General features: G+C 43.9%; 1 protein-coding gene across 3 annotated transcripts in view; it reads left to right on the top strand.

The window, feature by feature from the left end:
* Positions 1 to 5,168: 5,168 nt before the first annotated feature.
* LOC147883623 (uncharacterized) overlaps positions 5,169 to 19,806 on the top strand; it is a 38,308-nt gene continuing 23,670 nt past the window's right edge. For 2 of the 3 annotated variants that reach the window (XR_015543740.1, XM_087399206.1), the window contains exon 1: positions 5,188 to 5,293. Coding sequence is in view for 2 of the 3 variants with exons in the window: in XM_087399206.1 (XP_087255332.1) it covers positions 5,288 to 5,293 (6 nt within the window). In the remaining variant the exon portion in view is untranslated. Of the gene's footprint in view, positions 5,294 to 19,806 lie in introns of all 3 variants that reach the window. The other variant, XM_087399207.1, reaches the window with a different exon arrangement.

The following is a 19,806-nucleotide window of genomic DNA, read 5'->3' as shown; positions in this document are numbered from 1 at the left end:
TGGTGGATAGCTTTTTTGAAACATGAGGCATTTTGGAGAACTTGTTGTTCTGTTGGCCTCGAACAACAAACAGAACCCACATACATGCCTCTCTACGCAACCATTAGAGTTGGCCATATTTTGAGAAGATGCGTGCATCCGATCCCAACATTGTATACAACTTCCCCAAGTTTGATTTTTCTAGAAGTGGGATCGTCTTGTGCACTAGCCGCTCAGATGGTAGAATTCAATACCACCTCAACCATGGCCACCATGCATTTTTTTCAACAATCTCTGAAAATTGTTTTCCATGCATCGACTAGTCCTACCACTAGACCCGAGCCTCTAAGCGAAGCAAAAAATTCGAGAGAAGCTTGTAGTACCACTCCAGCCCCACCCACATACCTTCCCCTTTTCTTTTCCCTTGACAGAGGAACTCTCTTGTTATGATCATCCATGGGGACTACCCTGCAAATAAATGAGGTAGCAACTTGGAGATAAGCGCAACATTTTTGATTGCCAAGTTTAGTATGCTAAGGCCTCCTTGCACTTTGGGGGGCTTCAAGAGCTCCCATGAAACATAGTGCATCCTTTTTTTGGTCCCCTCCTCACCAAGAGGAAAGCTCTTAAGAGCCTGATTGAGTTTATTTGAACTGCCAGATGGAAGACAAACACGTAGTAGACACTGTCAAAATATGTTGGACTACCAAAATGCGAGCATTCCATCCTAAATAGACTCCATGACACCGCCTAAGTTTGGCCTTCACCTTATCTCAAAACCAATTAAACCTTTGCCAAAAGACACGTCTAACCCGATGGGCATGCCCAAATACCAAACCACCTCTCCTCGCTTGATTATCTGGATGTTCAAGCCATTTAGCCAGTTAGGCACCACCCCATTTTTGGTTCTTATTGCAAAAGTTTTCCTCCTGGTACACAAGGATCTTGACACACCTTACGCCTTGCAAAACTTCTGAAAGATTTCCATCAACCTCCTTACAGTTGGAGGATCTTCAATTGTGATGGCCATGGTGTCGTCTGCAAACATATGAATACATAATTGATCCCCTAAGGAAGCTTGGTCCCGTCTAGAAGACTGGATGCAGCTGCCTTCTTAATCATGTGAATCAATGGGACCTTTCCCTAGAGCAAAGAATAAAGGCACTAGCGGGCATCCCTACCTAATGGACCTCCTTAGGTCAAATGACTGACCACCCCTCCATTCAGGCCTAGCACTACCATTGCATTGCCAAACAAGCTTGAGACCATACTCCAAAAGCCCTTTCCAAAAATGAGCGCTTCCAACATTGACATGAGGCAATCCCAATGCACTTGGTCATAGGCCTTATCTAAGTCTATGCCGAATGCTATGACCGATTGGCCTATGGCCATAGCATGATCTAACGAGGCTGCCAAGTTCAAATATTGTTGATCTGCCAACCTTTTACGAAGCCGTTTTGGCTAACACTTTGGCTATAATCTTGTAGGAGATGCTCAGCATGGTGATCGGCCTGCAATCCCCAACTTCCAACTGATTTTTCCTTTTCAAGAAAAGTTTCATGTGGCCCACGTTAACATCATCCAAGAGAGCCTTTGTTCATAGCTGAGTCTGCCATATTAGCTAGATCTTGCCCCATCACATCTTAAAATTTCCTGAATAATTCCACCTTTAAGCCATCCAAGACCGAGAGATTTGTCTACCTCCACCATCGTTTGACGTGCTTCCTCCAGCTTGTCTTTCATGAAGGCCCAAGGGCCTCCTAGCATGCGAGTCTAGTATGGTGAGACTCTGGGCTATAGCCAGGCCAACAGTCCAAAACCTCTCTGATGTTGTCTTGCCAATCAGAATCCTGAGTAGTCCCCTCCCCCACTATTGCACTTAACTCCCACTAGAACACCTCTGCTATTAGCAAGAACTCTGTCATCAAGTTCCCTTGTGCATCTAGCACCTTGTCAATGGTTTACACTTGTACTTAGCCTTGATGGATTGGAAGAAGGATTTTGAGGGGCAGTCCCCTACGGTAAGCCAAATCTACCTACTTTTAATGTGCGCCTCGTCTATGTCTTCTAGCTCGTACAATTACATTGCTTGCTCTGCCTCAACTAGAAGGGTGGATAGAAATGGGTCAAATGCAGAACCTTCTATTGCATACCTTAACTTTAGGAGGGCCCCGCCAACTCTTCTCTCAAATTTTTGGTCCTTCCTCTATGGTGAAGATCCTATTCCCTAGCCTTAGTGTGTACTGCCCTTATGGTGGCATCCCACTTGTCGCAAGGGTCTCAAACCTTAAAGACTGTTCCATCCAGATCTTTCTCATGGTGGCACAAAATCTCTTGGAGCAAAGGTGTTTATTGCAGAACTTGAATGGGATGTTCGTGGATCTCCCAATTGTGGACGGTATGCAAAAGTTCTAGGAATTAAAAAATAAGTTTAAGAAATATTCTCAATAGGTTGCAAAATATTGCTCATAGATTGGACATGTCTAAGAAATGTTGCTCAAAACCTCACCTACCTCATGGTAGGGCTAGTGCATGTGGCACAGCATGTGGGAGGAAGAATTGTGAGCTCAGAATGCCCTATGGAAGGATTCTTCGAGCCTTTTTGAAAAATTGATGTGTATGCCCGTCTCCCCACATGAGTTTAATGCCCTATAGAGAGATTCTTTGAACCTTTTGAAAATTTTATGTGTACACCTCTGTCTCCACATGAATGCAAATAATCAAACCTAAAAATAAATGGCCCTTCACCACCATAAACAAAGATATAACCTATGCTTTGAAAACATTAACCTATGAATAGGCATAGGTTAGTTGGTCATAGTAGGACAAAACAAATGAGTGATCTTTAAAAAAAAACCAATGGAAAAGGGTAGGTTATTTGGCCATTATAGGAAATATGTGGGTGGTTTAAGATGGTCGAATATATCTCTTCAACAAATCATATTTCTTTAAACACAAGATCACATCCTTTAAATACATATGAACTAAATACGCTACATTATGAATTCGATAAGAAGAGCGACCTATGTTTCTACTACTCATGCCCTCTAGATTTTAAATCCACACACCATACATGAGGAAGAACTCATGATAATCAAAGGTTTTAGGGCTTGAAATACCAATAATGTGCCCATATGATAACAAAATGATTCTAATGAGTTGTTCATGATAATGGAGAATTGACATGATTCTTAGGTCATAATGGCACAACTGCTTGTCATTATTGTGCCAATATGGATGAAGATGGGCATTGACCTCAATCTAAACATCCTGTATTTAATGTCTTTGGACATTTAAGCATATATTATGGCATGTATCAGTTCAAGTTTATGTATCTGACCTAGATGAAAGACAATTCTTCTCCCTTTCTGTGAAACGCTATCTATATTGTTATTACACAATCAAGAATGTTGATATTCATTCATGCAACATACATTCAAATTCATATGAACAAAAAATAGTTGTCATAAATCACATGCTACAAATGCATTATTAAAAGAATACCAAAAAGAGTTGTCATAGAATTGAATATAGCAAATGCACGTAGTAAAAAATTAATGAGATACTCATGCAATTTTGATAGGAAAGGCAAGTACCTTGAGGGTGAGATAGGAACCCATTAGAAAGTTTAGAAAAGGTGCTATGGAGGCAATTTTATTGTGCAATGAAATATCGTGTTGACCCATGCATGTTATCAATATTACACTAGCACCCATTGCCAAAAATATTTGATGATGCAATGAAAACCTCATATAGTTTAAAAATTCATAGTGGATCATGGAATGATTGTTTATGAAATAGTTAATCATTTTTAATGTTGTGAGGGATAAAGAAGGTGAGAATAAGACCACAAGGGTCACTTTAGTGATGAAGTGTCATTAGTAAAGAGGGGAAAAATATAATAATACCAAAAACTTTGCACTTGCTATAATAAGGAATAAAATGGAGCTAAATTCTTGTACAATTCCTCTTTGTACCCTACTTCTCACCCTTATGTGCAATCCATTTGCAATCTTTTCTTAGGAAGAAGTCGTTTGGTTGTAATCTGCACAATCCTTACCATGTTATTTCTTTGCAAGTCTAATTTCATATAAAAAACCTTCATCTTTTGTTTAAAGTTTTAATAACACATGCAAGTTTTTTTCGTAGTTGCTCTTGGAAATGATTAATGAGTGCATCTTCGTTATGGATTTATGTTAGTGAAGAAGCATTATAATAGAGAACTTCCTAGCACGTAAAGAGAGCAATGCGGTTATGTAATGGCCCAAAATGAGCCGAGCTAACATTGTCACAATCTTGGCCAAATTTCTATAGACCATACTGTTGAGTTCAATTATGCAACCCTACCTAGCATGTCTGTTCGAGAAGGAAAAGAAAATGTATCACATTATCTTGTCTATTTTAGATGTTTTCTTTTAAGAATGGCCTCCATGTTGTGATGCCATATTATGGTTCCTCCATCAAGATGTAACCACTATAGGCCTTGCTATTAAGGTTCTCAAAATATGTACACTATAAGCCTGGTGGCCTTGTTAGTTTTAATATATTAAGGCTCTTTTTATATGTATAGATGTTATGGAATGATCAATTTAGATAACCATGTGGACCATTATGAGAGGTAAAGACTAGTCTATGTTATATACCCTAAGCACAATGCTAATGCCTTGTCTATGAGAATTGACAATGAGCACCATGCCATAGAGCCTTCGAGAGCGAAAAAAAGCAAAACCATTTCCAACTGCATTTGTATGGGTCAAACTCACAAAACCTCTGCCTTGACTTTTTTGAGGAGCATATGAGCGGCACTGAATCCATTTCAGGAGTCAAGCGTGAGTTGTACACAAGATGTTTGGTGGATGTTTGAGCTACACACAACTCGAAGTGAAATCGAAGAAAGGAAAGGCTCAGTGTCCGATTTTCTAGTGTGTGGGGGACACACCATGGAATGATTGAGAGACGAAAGGAAGGCAGCGTAATGTCTAAAAAAAAGGGAGGGGGCAAAAACAGGGAAAGGGGTAAAGGGGGAGAGCCAATGAGCGGAAGACACGCGTCGTGGGGTGGAGGGTGCAGGTGGTAGGTGGTCGGAAGGGGAGGGGTTAACCGGCGGCAGGCGGTGGAAGGGGAGGGGGAGACGGGCTGGGGCCGGTGACAAGGCTGAAGAGAGGCGAAGGCTAAGGTATAACTAAGGACTTCTGAGATTCATTTTCATTTTCATTGTTTCTGTGGGTTGCTCTGATCGTGAAGGAGCAGCAGCACCAGTCAAGCATTCCATCTCTCTCTTCGCATCCTGCATGGTTCCAGCTCTTCCATGGCGGTATGTCCTCCTTCTCTTCCCTCTCGCATTTGCCTTTCCCTATCGCTTCCCATTTTACTCTAGCCCATTTCATTCCTTGCTTGCCTTTCCCATCGACACATCTCGAGTGGCTTGCGAGAGCTTGCCTTCATCGGGCAGCACTCTCGCTTTGTATACTCGACGTACGTCGAGATATTCGGGGTTCCACATGGATGCGTATTGAGCTCTCAAGCTGGACATGACTGCCCAAACGGGAAGCAAGGACCAGAACGCTGTCTCTTGACGAACGCAAGGAAGACCGGTGGCGATTCGGATTTCGCTGTACGATCTGCCCGCAAACATGGAGGATCTCCAAACCAGTTCCTTTATCTCACGTGAGAGCACAATGACAGTGCAATGGATCGCCATCGTCGATCTGACATGCCCCATTGGTTGGTGACCATTGGCATACTGAAAAGCACATTCTTCGAGGACTTCGAATTCTAATATTGAGTCCTGTTAGGAGGTTCGTTTATTTTTGTAGTCTCCCTCTGGTTCTTGGGCGTTGTACATGAATGCTCTCCAACTGTCTTCTACATGGGAACCCACAAGATGGCCCAGCCTTTGAAAATTCTTCGTGATGAAAGTATCACTCAGTGTCACTTTAGCACTCTTGAGAAGATGTACGCTACCTTTAGTAAGTACAGTGTCGTCTGCATATACTGCTACATTCATAGTTTCCCGTTGGCTAAGTTTGCCGTAGATAGTTGTATCCGTCGCCTATGGAATGCATCATAATTTCCTCTTGGCTTTAATTGCCATATATACTTGTAATATGTATCCTTAAACGATGCAATTGTCGTCGGTTGGGATGATTGCTCGGAGGCATGCTTCATAGGTAGTTCTTACCCTTAAGAAGTCATGCTGCTTCACATAGACCTCCTCCAAAAAATCCTGGTAGAGGTAGGCCAAACAAACGGTGTACTACCCACTGTGTGGAGGTCATAGCGAAAGGTTTCTGTTGGAAGTAATCCTTGCTATGAAAGGGATTATTTCAAAGCCGCTGTGATCGCCCTTTGTTAATGTCTATATTTATTCTGATTGCTCCTTTGTCCTGTGGCAACCCAACAACGCTCTAGCAATTCACTCCATTTTTTTTTGCATGGCATTCTTCCATTCTGATGCTTTGTGTGTGTCTCACTGTGCGGTATATGTTGGTTGTTTCACTGGCTTGGAGTAATTCAAGCTCTTCAAAATGTATTAGCTCCTTTCTTGACTATCATATGTTGAAAGGAGCTGAAGATGTCCCTTGAAATGGTTGAGGCTGATCTTAGCAAACTCATATACGCCTTCATATTGTTGCGTTTTATGGAAAAGTACCTCACTCTCCTTTTGAAGGTGATTTTGGGGTTAGCATATGCCGGTTTAGATGAGCTCTTACTTTCTTCATGGCCATCTCATAGACTCCTCAAAGAACTCAAAGAAGGCAGCGGCTGGGCATCCATGCATGTGAGCATTGCATTTTCCTCAGCAATTCTCGGGGCATCCCAGCTTCAACTTTCATTCAACTATTATGATGACGCATGACACATGTTCAGTCCTGAGTCGGTTTAGCAATTTTCATTCCTTGCAGGAAGACTTGAGCATTCATGATTTGTATCCATTTGCTGGCCCTTATCATCTATTTTGATGATCAATGGCTTCTGCAAGTTCTAATAGGCACCTAACCACTGTCTTCTGGCTCACTTTCTTGTTGGTCCTTAAGTCAAGTTACAATCACATTGTGCCTATTGTCGCTGCAGCACCTGCCATCAACTTTAATGTGGTGCATCGTCTTGCTTCTCACATAAGAGCTTACCATTGCATGACGTTTGAGCTGCTTTTAACGTCCAGCTTGGTTCACATCCTTGTGGTTGTTCTCTGACATGTTGTTGGCTTATTTCTTTCAAATCATAAATAAGGTATGACTTCGATGTGCAAAGGAAAAATGACTTTAAAACCCTGCATGCATTTACCCTTTTTCCAAGACTAACAGCTTGAATTATTGGATGATATATTATGTTACAAAATCTGGTCTTCCTTAGGCATTGTGGATGTATGGCCAGGAGCCCCCTTGGAGTTCCTGAAGTATGGACCCAACTTTTCATGTCAATTCGGTTGACTCATGTCCAAGAAACGTTAATGAAGAGCAATTATCTTTCATAGACTCATGTCAATTACACAACGTTTTGAATGTGTCCTGCCGATGTCCTCCTTACGTTTTGAATACATCCTCTCTAGTAGAGCCTTTTCTCCTATAAAGGTAGATGATAGCTTTACATGAATGTTCTGCACTTAGCCGAAATTCCCAGCTTCCTCGACAGTCCTTTGGGCTTTTCCCCAAATAACTTCTGATTCCCCGCCCATATGGGTCATCCGAAAAGCTTCAGTAATAGAGCTCGACGAGCCCATCGCAATGGTCCAAGAATTTCCGCGATCGGAGACCGGACGCAAAAGTGAGTTTCTCAAAACTCCTTACCTCAGGTCCTTGTGCACATGCTAGTGAGTGGTGGCTCTGCATCTATATGATCAGCTCCTACCATGCTCCTTCCTATACGTGCTCTTTATCTTGACCCGATTCACAAGTGCATACAAGTGCACTCTCAACGATAGGAAAGTGAACGGGGCACCATGTACAAATGCACAAGCAGATTATTAAGATTCAGAGAGTACAAGGATGGGTGTCTACCGGTATTCACTTTGTTATCTTTCTTTAACATCTTCCCTTAATTCTGCACTTGTTGGGTGTTGTGTCAGCTCGCCATTGGCCAAGTAGGTAGGTCCCCGGCCTTCCTGTAAACTTTGTAGAGCTTGGCTTGCATGACACTACAGAGCCAATCAGGACTTTATAAGTTGGATTTGGGGAGCCATAGGCAGAGGAGAGTCCTATGTTGACCTTGGATGACTCAAGGTTCAATACTAACAGGAGCTCATTAGGAGCTAGGGTCTGTAGATAGTTTGAGGTTGTTTTAGAGTTTTTGGATGGATTTTTGGTGGAGGGGATCTATTTAAGGGCAACCACATGGCAGATGATATTTGGGGAGGGTGTGCAGAATCTGCCAGATGGTGGATGGGTTAGAGACCTATGGTGTTTTGCTGCATGTCAGATTCTGGGCTGTTCCTATGGCCTACACAATCGTTGGATAGAGGTTGCGGTTTTCAACTTGGAGAGTATTGTCATGGATTGGAATTTGTCATGCTTTCAGAGGATTTGATTCTTCTGCCATACTAGCAGATGTGCAAATTTCACCTTGTGAAGTTTCATCTATGTTCTGGCCTGCTGCTGATATTGTTATAAATTTTTTCTATCTTAAGTGGCGTGTTGCTCTAACAAGCAATTGCAGCTTGAGTGAAAAGATGTGGAATACTTTTTGATCAGCCTTCTCCTTTAGTGCTAGCGTTTGTCACGGTTGAATCTGCCCTGTACCTCCAAAGTGCTGAAAGAAACTTAGTATGAAAACCTTACAAATAATAAAATAAAGAATAAACTGCCACGTCTCCGGCAATAATGTTAAGGCCATCGTAATCGGATGGAACAATATTTTCTTAAAAAGCGGCAGGGGCCAACAAGCCTTGGGGATAGTACTCCAAGCCATCCATAGGCTCGTGAGGATATCAGTGAGTACTTTGATAGGTTGGTGATTGAAAAGAGAGAAAGAAAGGCCATCCGCATCCAAGCACACTCTAGCACATACAAATGGGGTATGCTCACTGGATTCATCCATTTAGAATTATTATAAAAAAACTGCCAAATCTCAATAGTACAATTCTGCCTCAGCAAAATTCGGGAAATCCGGAAGAGGAATGGGATCCGGCTTGCGTGAAGAGCTGCTGTGCACCACAGAACCGGTTCCTGCCACAACATCTTGAGGCTTCGAATTTGTGTGCTTTGACATTGCGGAATGGCCTTGGATTCATCCCGCTCTGCTATCAATGCATTGTCGCTGCTTGTTGTTGGGTTAGACCCCTGATTCTCTGTCAACTGCTGGTCCAAAGCCATTGCTGCGCCTCAAATTAACGGGGCTTTCTCCCAGCGTCATTGGGATGGGGCGTCGTAGATCCATCTGCAACATCCGAATTCGGATCTCTTGGTGACTTGACCTTCTTTCACTTGTAGGGCTTTGTCCTTGGTGGGCGACAAAGGCATCCTTCACTGCCTCCAAGTACGGAGTCACCTCCTGTCAGAACTGTTGCAAACAAGGAACTTCAAAATTGTCCACCTTAGTGATGGTTAGCTGGTACACCTCAACATCCTCTTGCTTAGCAAGGAAAGGCTCCAATTGAGCTTGGGTAATCACCAACCGGCCTCGCAAGGTGTTGATGGAATCGGTTAGCTTCCTGATCTCTTCAAGATGCACTTGGGCTACACTGTTTGCCTATTGACGTTCTTCATCGTGCTACAAGGTCAGGTTTGCCACCTGTCGAGAGAGGTCTGCCATTTGTTTTTCAAATCTGCTGCAAGCCAATCATATGCATGGATGAGTGCACATCGAGGAAGGACTCTAGAGCATTGAACTTGATGATATCTTGGAGTTTACCTTTTAACCTAGAGAACACATGGGACGAGCGTAAAGCACGGGAGGATAAGGAGCTAGTGGGTGTATTGAGCAAAAAGACAGCGCACAAGGGAGGCAAAGCACATGCGATAAGCAATTGAGAATGTGTGTTGTGGTATGTAATCAAAAGAAGCTTTGAAAACTTCATTGCAAAATGAAGGCATGCGCTGCCGATGATTGATTGATGATTAACGACTCAGTGAGCAAAACACATAGTGACGGCGAGAAGTGGCACTTTTGCATTATGATTAGCCCACAAAGCACACGTGTAGATCTAGGGGGCCGCTAGCACCAATGGTAGAGCAGGAACCGAACCAAAATAAGGCTTCAAGCAGAATCCATTGATTGGCTTCAAGGGGTTCATACCATCCAATGTGGCAAAAGCTCCAAGGTGCCATATTGTATTTTTTGCACAATCTTGTAAGCACCTAGATATCACATCTTCAATTTGACGGGGTGCGGCCCTATGCGGCGTGAATTACACACCGGAATTGCATTACCCAACTCGAACATCCAGAATGTGGTATTCTGGTCCACCCAAATCTTACGTTTGCGCTAAACCACTTCTACTATCCATAAACCTTGCAAATAGTTTCTCTAGTAAGGCCAATAGCCGGTGTAAGCGATGTGTCTTTGATTCCTCTGGACTTAACCTCTGTCCTCAGCAATTGAGAGACTGGGCACTACAAACTTCATAGGAAGCACTGCTTCTAGGCCATGTGCTAATTATAAGGGGTTTGCCCATAGTAGTTTTATACGCTCTTTGGAACACCCAAAGAGTGAAATGCAATTGTTGATCCAGATCCTTCGGGTTTGCATTTACTACCTGGATGCTCAAGTATGTGTGGGTGTGTGGATTTGTATGTGTGAAGCATATTTTTATACTATGGTCTAACCCCCACTGTTGGGCGCTGATGACTTTTGTGGGGATGTCATAGTAGCTAGTCCTTGCTATGTGTGATGGAGTTTATAGTTTTCAATCTTATGAGTGACTATCGTGAGATTGAAACTGCACTATGTCGTGTTTTTAGAGGATGAGTTTGGGAATGTTCCTGGATTCATCTAGGTATATACCTTCTTCGAAATCTGCTGCAAGATTTTATTAGTAGACTTTGCCCAGCCATTTGCGAGCGGCTGATAACATACGATGGACTTCTTAAGAATTATCATGTGCTGCTGAGTGAGATGATGGATTACTGCATCCACATGCACATGGCACTCTCGGGACCAGTCAGGCTGCCTCAGCACAGGCGCCACAGATACCATCCCATTCAGATAGTTAAATGCTTGCAACCATTCCTTCATCTAGTCATATGGATGATCGTTCTTCATTACTGGTACAGAAGATGATGGCCACATCTGCCAAATAACGAAGAAACTGACTGTGCCAATGCACCTGCACCAAAAAACTGGGTAGCTGTTTCAAATTTCAGGGTGGCCTTAATCCTTTGATTACCTCGATCTTTTTCTCATCCACTCCAATTCCAGCTTTGGAAACCATATGGCCAAGTAGTATGCCACTTTTCACTTCAAAGGCACACTTTGTCGGGTTAAAACACAATCTAGAGTGCGGCATTTTATCAGACATTTGATCGAGTAGTCCAAGTGTTCATTTTTCGTGCCAAACACACTGAAATTTTCATGGAACATCTGCATAAAGGTCGTTGAAACATTTCTTGGACCGTTCTTTGAAAAATAGCTAGAGCATTCTTTAGGCTAAAACCCATGACATTGGATGGATAAGTGCCCCACTTTGTCACAAGGCTGTTTTCTCTTTATCTTTAGAGCCAAAGGGACCTATTGTAGTAGCCACTGAAGCCATCCAAGAAGAGATACATCTCATGCCCGACAACATCTAGAATTGCATCCTTGAAAGGCAAAGGGAAAAGATCTATCTTGGTTTGAGCATTGAACTTTTGGTAATCCACACATACCTGAAGCGTCCTGGTTGGGAAAAGCCAGGCAATCTTATCCATTGGGAAGATGAAACCAACCTTCAGAAGTCTGTTAATCTCTTCCTTTACTTGCAATGCATAGCTAGGGATCATCCTATAACGCTACTGACAAACATGTACAGCTTCTCCTTCATATTCATTTGGTGATTATTTCCTTGTGTGGTGAAACTCCACGCCAAAGACCTCTCAGTTTTTATATGTTTTCAAAGCTCTCACATTCTATTCAACTTACCGCTCTTTCCTTGTGTAGTGAAACTCCATGCCAGAGACCTGATCTTCGAAGGCATTTTGGTAGAAAACGCTGAAAATGTAGGCATGCAAAAAATGTGGTAAGAGAGTGTTCAACGCATCACAAGCGACGATATTTTCTTGAAAATGTAGGCATGCAAAAAATGTGGTAAGAGAGTGTTCAACGCATTGACAAGTGACGATATTTTCTTAGAATCGTTGTTTGTATTTGGCTCTTTTAAACATAGCAGTGCGCTTCTGATGCTAGACGAATTTGGGCGCAACTAAAAGCACCTAAAAGCTTCTGGTTGAAGGCACAAACATTGCGAAAATTAAGAGAATGGTGGGTCAGTAGACTGCGAAAATTATGAGAGTGTGATGAGTCCATCAACAAGATTACTGAGAACCTCGAGTTGGATGTGGCTTGGCTTGTGCTCATGTGAAGATATTAGACCATGTGACTCAAAATTGCTACACTTTAGGCTGCTTCTATTGTTTTGGTTTTTTGGTTCTCTTGGAAGACTACCCTGTATGGCCTGTGTACTGAATGTTATGGCCATTCAAGAATTATAAATACAAATACCGTAATTTCTCTGCAAAAGAAAGGACTACTCAGAAACTATTGCAACTATACAATTGTGGGGAGCTTGTTTCCGCTTTGCTAGAAAAACTTAGGATCCATACTCCACATCCTTCATTTCTAGGTAGCTCCAAGCAAACACATCTTTGAAGGGATTCAAGAGGGCCGCCAACGCCTTTTGAACTTAGGATTGTCGTCGGCATTGACATGTACCTGTTGGAAAGGTCACCTCCCCATCCGTAAGCCCCCAAATGAGGAGTTGGTGGGGGAGGGAGACCTAGGGCAGAAGATGCTCAGAGAAGAAAGAGAGAGGGGGCTGCCACATGGGCAGCACCTCACAAGAGAAGAAGGCTGCAAAGGACGGAACCTGTGGAAGGAGCAGAAGGTGGGGACAGCAAGCCCTAGATTTGACCTGGCAGGGCGCGATGACATTAGCAGCTTACGGCTCTGCACGGAACCGAGCTCGAGTCTAGAGATAGCCGGCAGATAGGAGAAGGACCTTGTGGTTAGATCAGAGGACCACACCATTGGTGGGACTCTGGATCTATCTCTTTTGTATTGTGTCCATAGTTTTGGACGGAAATATATATTTTGGTGGTTTCTCTATCTGGTTGGTTCATTGTCTATTGATGAGTCTGCACATCCATTGAATGCACATAAGTAAAGAAGTTTGTGATTCCACACCCACACCGCACACTGTGTGAGCTCCTGGGCATTACTGTAAGTCTTCCGCTGCGTGTACCCTCTGTTGGGTCATTTCTGAAATGGTATCAGAGTCCAAGTAGGAGGCTCACAGGTGTGGGAGCCTGAAGGCAGGGACCTTGCTGAAGGACGACCCTGATTCAGAAGCTCTAGGGAATCGACTTCCACGACTGGAGGATTGTGCCCTTGCGAGAAGGAGGGTGACTCAGGTTTAGTCAGGTGTGTTCATAGTTTTGGTTTACTGAAATTGAGTTTGGTTGACTTTGTTGTGTGGTATAAACAGCAGAGATGTTGACCTCTATAGCCTCTTTAGCCCCTGCTTTCCCTTCCTTGTCCCCCAGTTTTCTCTCTTTCACTATCCCTAATTTTGGAGAGTCTGGGAACCTAGACGGGACTAATTACCCAATCTGGAAAGTGAAGATCCGGAGTCATTTAGTGGCTCGGAAGTTGTGGAAGCTGACCACGGGAGAGGAGTCGAGGCCGGAGGACATGGTGGACAGTAAAGGGGAGGTACTCATGGCAGTAGACAGAGAGGAGCTTGAAGCTTGGGAAGAAAGAGATGCCCATGCCCTGGCAATAATCATAGGGACTACGGCGGACTCCGTTCTTTCGCATATCCAGTTGGTCGAGACGTCAGTAGCGGTGTGGGCCACTGTGAAGGATCTGTACGAGACAGACAATACCTCCCGGATCGTGCTTCTTCAGCATCAACTCTACAATCTTGATATGGAAGAAGGAGATACGGTACATAGCCATTTGACGAAGGTCAAGGTGGTGCGGGATCAGCTGGCAGCAATTGGTCAGAAGAGAGACTCATGCCATCTGGCCTTGATGGTACTAAAGAGACTGCCTCGGAGTTTCAAGAGCTTTGTTACGGTTGTGACAGCAGGACAGAGGACCAAACCTCTGATGTTTGAGGAGTTGTGTCCATTACTGCTACAAGAGGAATCTCGGGAGAAGCTCTACAACGAGCACAAAGACGACAAGGCGATGCTGGTGAAGGATTCCGCTGGCAAAGGAAAGGGCAAGCCTAACGGTGGTAAGTCTAAGAAAGACGACTCGACGACGAGGGGACTTCGAAGAGAAAGCACAAGAAGAAGCGTTTCTATTGTGATACGCCCGGACATTTTGCAAAGGAGTGCAGAAAGAAAAAGGCGGATCTGAAAAACAAAAAGGAGTCTGACTCAGATTCAGAGGGAAAGGCCAAAGCAAATGTGGTAATCGAAGAGTTGTTCCTGGTGACATCACCGAGCGTTACCGAGGTCAGATATGTTGATCCAAAAATCACAGTAAGGATGTCTGACATAGAGATGTGGGTCGACGACAAGACGACTCTGACGACGAGGGGACTTCGAAGAGAAAGCACAAGAAGAAGTGTTTCTATTGTGATACACCCGGACATTTTGCAAAGGAGTGCAGAAAGAAAAAGGCGGATCTGAAAAACAAAAAGGAGTCTGACTCAGATTCAGAGGGAAAGGCCAAAGCAAATGTGGTAATCGAAGAGTTGTTCCTGGTGACATCACCGAGTGTTACCGAGGTCAGATATGTTGATCGAAAAATCACAGTAAGAATGTCTGACATAGAGATGTGGGTCGACGAGGAGTCAGATGCCTTTGTGAAGGTGAAGGACAGCGTGGAGCACTTGGTACCTTCCAGGTGTGTGGCTGTTGACACTGACACGAGGGTGGATTCCATGGAAGGCCCTGGGGTCTCATGGTCAGATGGATGCTGGAGTTCAGAAGGGGACAGTACAGGATTACACAAGCGCTTGTTGGGTGCCTCAATGAGAGTTTGCTTTCAGAGCGAACATTCGGGCAGTACAAGAGTCTGGTATGTATTTGATATTCTGCATTTGAGCCTTTATAGCATGCTGTGGAGAGACTCTGCTCTTCATTTGTCTCAGGGGATAAGAGATTGGAAGGAATTGGCCTTCTTTGAAGGCAGAAGGGGAAGTATTGGTGCTTCTTTAAATCTTGGACGTAGATTGCTAGAAGGTGATGGACAAAGAATACTGAAGCCAGAAGAGTACTTGCTTGAGAACTTAGCGAGAGTTCATGGTCCAGGTTATCTGGAAATATTCATCGGTTGCAGACCTTGCCAAAGGAAAGGTCGGGTTGAAACAGACCCTCAGAGCATGGTGCCTGGAAGACTCCAGGTTGTTCACTCATTATGAGGGGGACGACAGGAAGATCGTGACGGCTGGATTGCTCGAGTTCGAAGGCGGGAACGTGATTGAAGGAGGTGGTACCAGGAGGTGCTACCAGAGATGGACCTGTGTACTAGGATGGTGTGCGGAAGCGGAACCGGACCTGGTGGAGCAGGAGCCATTGGATGCAAAGCCAGGAAAAGATTTCGACACCGAAAGGTTCCAGAGGACTACGACCAGGGAGTTACTGGAGCATTTTCATCGAAGTGTTGGCATTGGGCTGCGATGTGTCAGTGAGAGGGGGTGTTGGAAAGGTCACCTCCCCATCTGTAAGCCCCCAAATGAGGAGTGCGTGGGGGAGGGAGACCTAGGGCAGAATATGCCTAGAGAAGAAAGAGAGAGGGGGCTGCCACACGGGCAGCACCTCACAAGAGAAGAAGGCTGCAAAGGACGGAACCTGTGGAAGGAGCAGAAGGCAGGGACAGCAAGCCCTAGATCTGACCTCGCAGGGCGCGATGACATTAGCAGCGTACGGCTCTGCACGGAATCGGGCTCGAATCTAGAGATAGCCGGCAGATAGGAGAAGGACCTTGTGGTTAGATCAGAGGACCACACCATTGGTGGGACTTTGGATCTATCTCTTTTGTATTGTGTCCATAGTTTTGGATGGAAATATATATTTTGGTGGTTTCTCTATTTGGTTGGTTCATTGTCTATTGATGAGTCTGCACATCCATTGAATGCACATAAGTAAAGAAGTTTGTGATTCCACACCCACACCACACACTGTGTGAGCTCTTGGGCATTACTATAAGTCTTCCGTTGCGTGTATCCTCTGTTGGGTCATTTCTAACAGTACCATGAGGGCACCTGCTTTTGGGGGTTATCTCTATTTTGTTACATTCATAGATGACTTAACCAACTACACTTGGGTCTATGGTCTCAAGGCAAAATCAAAAGTGTTTATGCATTTCAAACACTTTGTGGCTATGGTTGACAATGAGACAGGACTCAAGGTGCAGACACTTCGTACAGATCGAGGGGGAGAGTATACGTCTCATGAATTTGAGGCATTTTTGAAGGAGAAAGGCATCACGCATCAGCTTAGAGTGAGGCTTACACCTCAACAGAATGGCAAAGCTGAGCGGAAGAATCGCACTGCCATGGAGATGGATAGATGCATGCTTATAAGTAAGAAGTTACCTCATAGGTTTTGGCTTGAAGGCCTCATGTGTGCCAACTATATTTTGAATCAGGCTCCCACAAAGGCTATGAAGTGTTAATGCATTTCAAACACTTTGTGTCTATGGTTGAGAATGAGACAGGACTCAAGGTGCAGACACTTCGTGCAGATCGAGGGGGAGAGTATATGTCTCATGAATTTGAGGCATTTTTGAAAGAGAAAGGCATCACGCATCGGCTTGCAGTGAGGGATATAGTTCACAAAGCAAAGGCTATTGTCTCTACAATCCTGCTACACGCAAGATTTTTGTTAGTAGAGATGTTATATTCTCTGAAAATTCAGCACATACACATGCTAAATTTCAGATTGCAGCTTCTTCAGATGATGTATTTGAGAGGATGCTTCCTATAGCATTTGGTTCCCCCGCTGAAACTCAGAATTTACAGCAACCTCCTCCAGATCCACATGCTTCGATTCAGCCACCGGCTGATTTTGTACCGATCTGTGTTGTTACTGTGTACACAGGGCTATTTATGCATCACATTGTCAGGTGAAAGTACCAGGAAAGCGCTGTATTTTGTATGCTACCTCAGTGTTGAGGTGTTTTTCACTTGGTACAGGTGTCAAATCAAGGGGCTTTTGCCCAGATTTTGCTTGTGAGCACTTGAGTTACTGTTTGAGACCTTCAGATGCCTTTTATCCCCTTGGCAGAAGGGTGATTGCTTGGGATTTGTCCCATTCTCTGTTGCAGGTTTGTGACAGGCTGAAGTATCTGGAGCCTCTTTTCAGTGAATAAAACTGTGTATGACAAGTGGTTTATGCTTGTAAAATCAGTGCAATACCTCATCTGAGCTGGGAGAAGTGTCCAGGACAGCAGTGTTTTGTGCTTGGTCTTTTGATGAAGCACTGATAAAGCACTTGTGGAACAGCTGGAGCATTCTGAAGTTACTGTTTTATGCCTATTTGAGCACGGTACAGTGTGTCAGAAGGTACAGTAACTAGAGGGAAAATTTTCTGTTTTACTGCAGATTTTTTGACAATAAAAACAGCACTATTGTGAGTGCTTCTGGCTCTTGATAGAGCAGGTTTTTCTGAGAAATCAGAATTTTATTCAGTCATTTTTGACTTACAGGGAGTCAGGTACTTTCCTTATCTGATATGGCATCAGGGGGAAGTGAATCATCAATTCTGAACATAAAGAAATTGGAAGGGGCACACAATTATGCATTATGGGCAGAACAGTGTTTGAATGTACTTCTGCTAAAGAAGATTTCTAAGCCCATAAGGGTGAAGGGTGTCAAGCCATCTGGGATGTCAGATGATGAGTGGGAGGAGCTAGATTTGTCCGCGAGGGCTGCTATCATGCTTACTCTCAGTGATTCTCTTGTGTTCAATGTTCAGGCTGAAAAGACCTCTTATGGCCTATGGCAGAGGCTAGCAGAGTTGTATGCCCAAAAGAGTTCAGCCAGTAAGGTTTATTGGTTGAAGAAGCTGGTTGATCTTCGCATGAAGGAAGGTACAGCTATGACCTCACACTTGAGTGAGTTCAATGCCATCTTTACACAGCTGATTGCACAGGGGTTGAACCTTGATGAGGAGTTCAAGGCTACTTTCTTGTTGTGTACCCTCCCTGAGAGTTGGGACACTTTCAAGACCACCCTGTCTAATTCAAATGTCACTCTTATATATGTTGATGTGGAGAGCTCTCTCCTTATGGAGGAGATGAGCAGGAAGAATAATGCGGGCAGCAAGTCTTCAAATGCTTTGCAGGTACAGGAAAGAGGCAGGATTCAGCAGAAGGGGAGATCTGCTGGCAAGTCCAAATCTCGCAGTCAGTCCCGTGGCAAAAAGGATATTGAATGCTTTTACTGTGGCAAGAAGGGACATGTGAAGTCTAAGTGCTTCAAGTTTATACGGGATCATAGGGAGTGGTTTACTTCCTACACAGGTACTCATGGAGTTGTTCACCTTGGGAACAACTATGCATGTCAGATTGCAGGGATTGGCAGTATACAGATAGTATTCCCTGATGGACGCACATTTATGCTTGATGGTGTTCGCCATGTGCCACAAATCAAGAAAAATCTGATTAGCACTGGCTTGTTGGATGACAACCACACCATACTGGTTGGGACACATGTCCGTTAAAGGAATGCAAGAACTGTCACGTTTGGGTTATCTGCCGTCTCTTTCATTTTCAGAATTGCCTACTTGTGATCATTGCATATTTGGCAAGCATTCTATGACTCCTCATAAGAGAACTCCTCAAAATAGAGCACCGCTTGATCTAGTGCACACTGATTTGTGTGAGATGCCACAGCTATCACTAGGGGGTGCAAAGTATTTCATTACTTTTATTGATGATGCCACACGCAAAGTGTGGGTCTATTTCTTGAAGCATAAAAGCGATGCCTTAGACGCTTTCAAGAAGTTTGTCGCTCAGGTTGAGAATCGGACAGGTCGTAGGCTGAAATGCCTCAGATCCGATAATGGGGGTGAGTATGTGTCACATGCTTTTGTACAGTTTTGCGAAGCTAAGGGCATTAAACAGGAACTCACAGCCCCTCATAATGCATCTCAAAATGGTGTGAGTGAGCGGATGAATCGAACTATTCAGGAGAAGGTTCGATGTATGTTGTCTTATGCTGCATTGCCCCATGGCTTTTGGGTAGAAGCCGTGCAAACAGCAGTTCATAATTAACAGGTCGCCGAACAAGGCTTTGGAGTTGAAAGTGCCAGAGGAGGTGTGGTCTGGCAAGCCACCTTCATATAAGCACTTACGTGTGTTTGGCTGCGAGTGCTTTGCTCATATACGCAAAGAACTGCGCACCAAACTGGAGCCAAAGTCTTCTAGATGTATCTTTATGGGTTATGGTGACGAAGGTGAAATGGGGTACAGGTTATGGGATCCCGTTAAACGGAAGATTATACGCAGCAATGATGTCATCTTTAAAGAGGATAGTGTACACAAAGAACCCGTGCAACCTGTGGAATACAGGAGGGTTATTTATGATGATGTCGGACAGCAAAGAATGCCCATTTATATGCAGCAGCAGGGTGCTGCAGATAACCTTGTTCAAGAGGGTATACAGGTTGAAAATCAGCCAGATAATTTTGCCAATGATGCACCACTGGATATGCCAGCAAATGGGGCTGTAGAACAGCC

Source organism: Dipteris shenzhenensis, chromosome 28 (assembly GCF_047967505.1).
Source record: "Dipteris shenzhenensis isolate YYH24624 ecotype China chromosome 28, Dip_SZ_1.0, whole genome shotgun sequence".
NCBI classification, from domain to species: domain Eukaryota; kingdom Viridiplantae; phylum Streptophyta; class Polypodiopsida; order Gleicheniales; family Dipteridaceae; genus Dipteris; species Dipteris shenzhenensis.
This window is presented reverse-complemented; position numbering and strand designations above follow the sequence as displayed.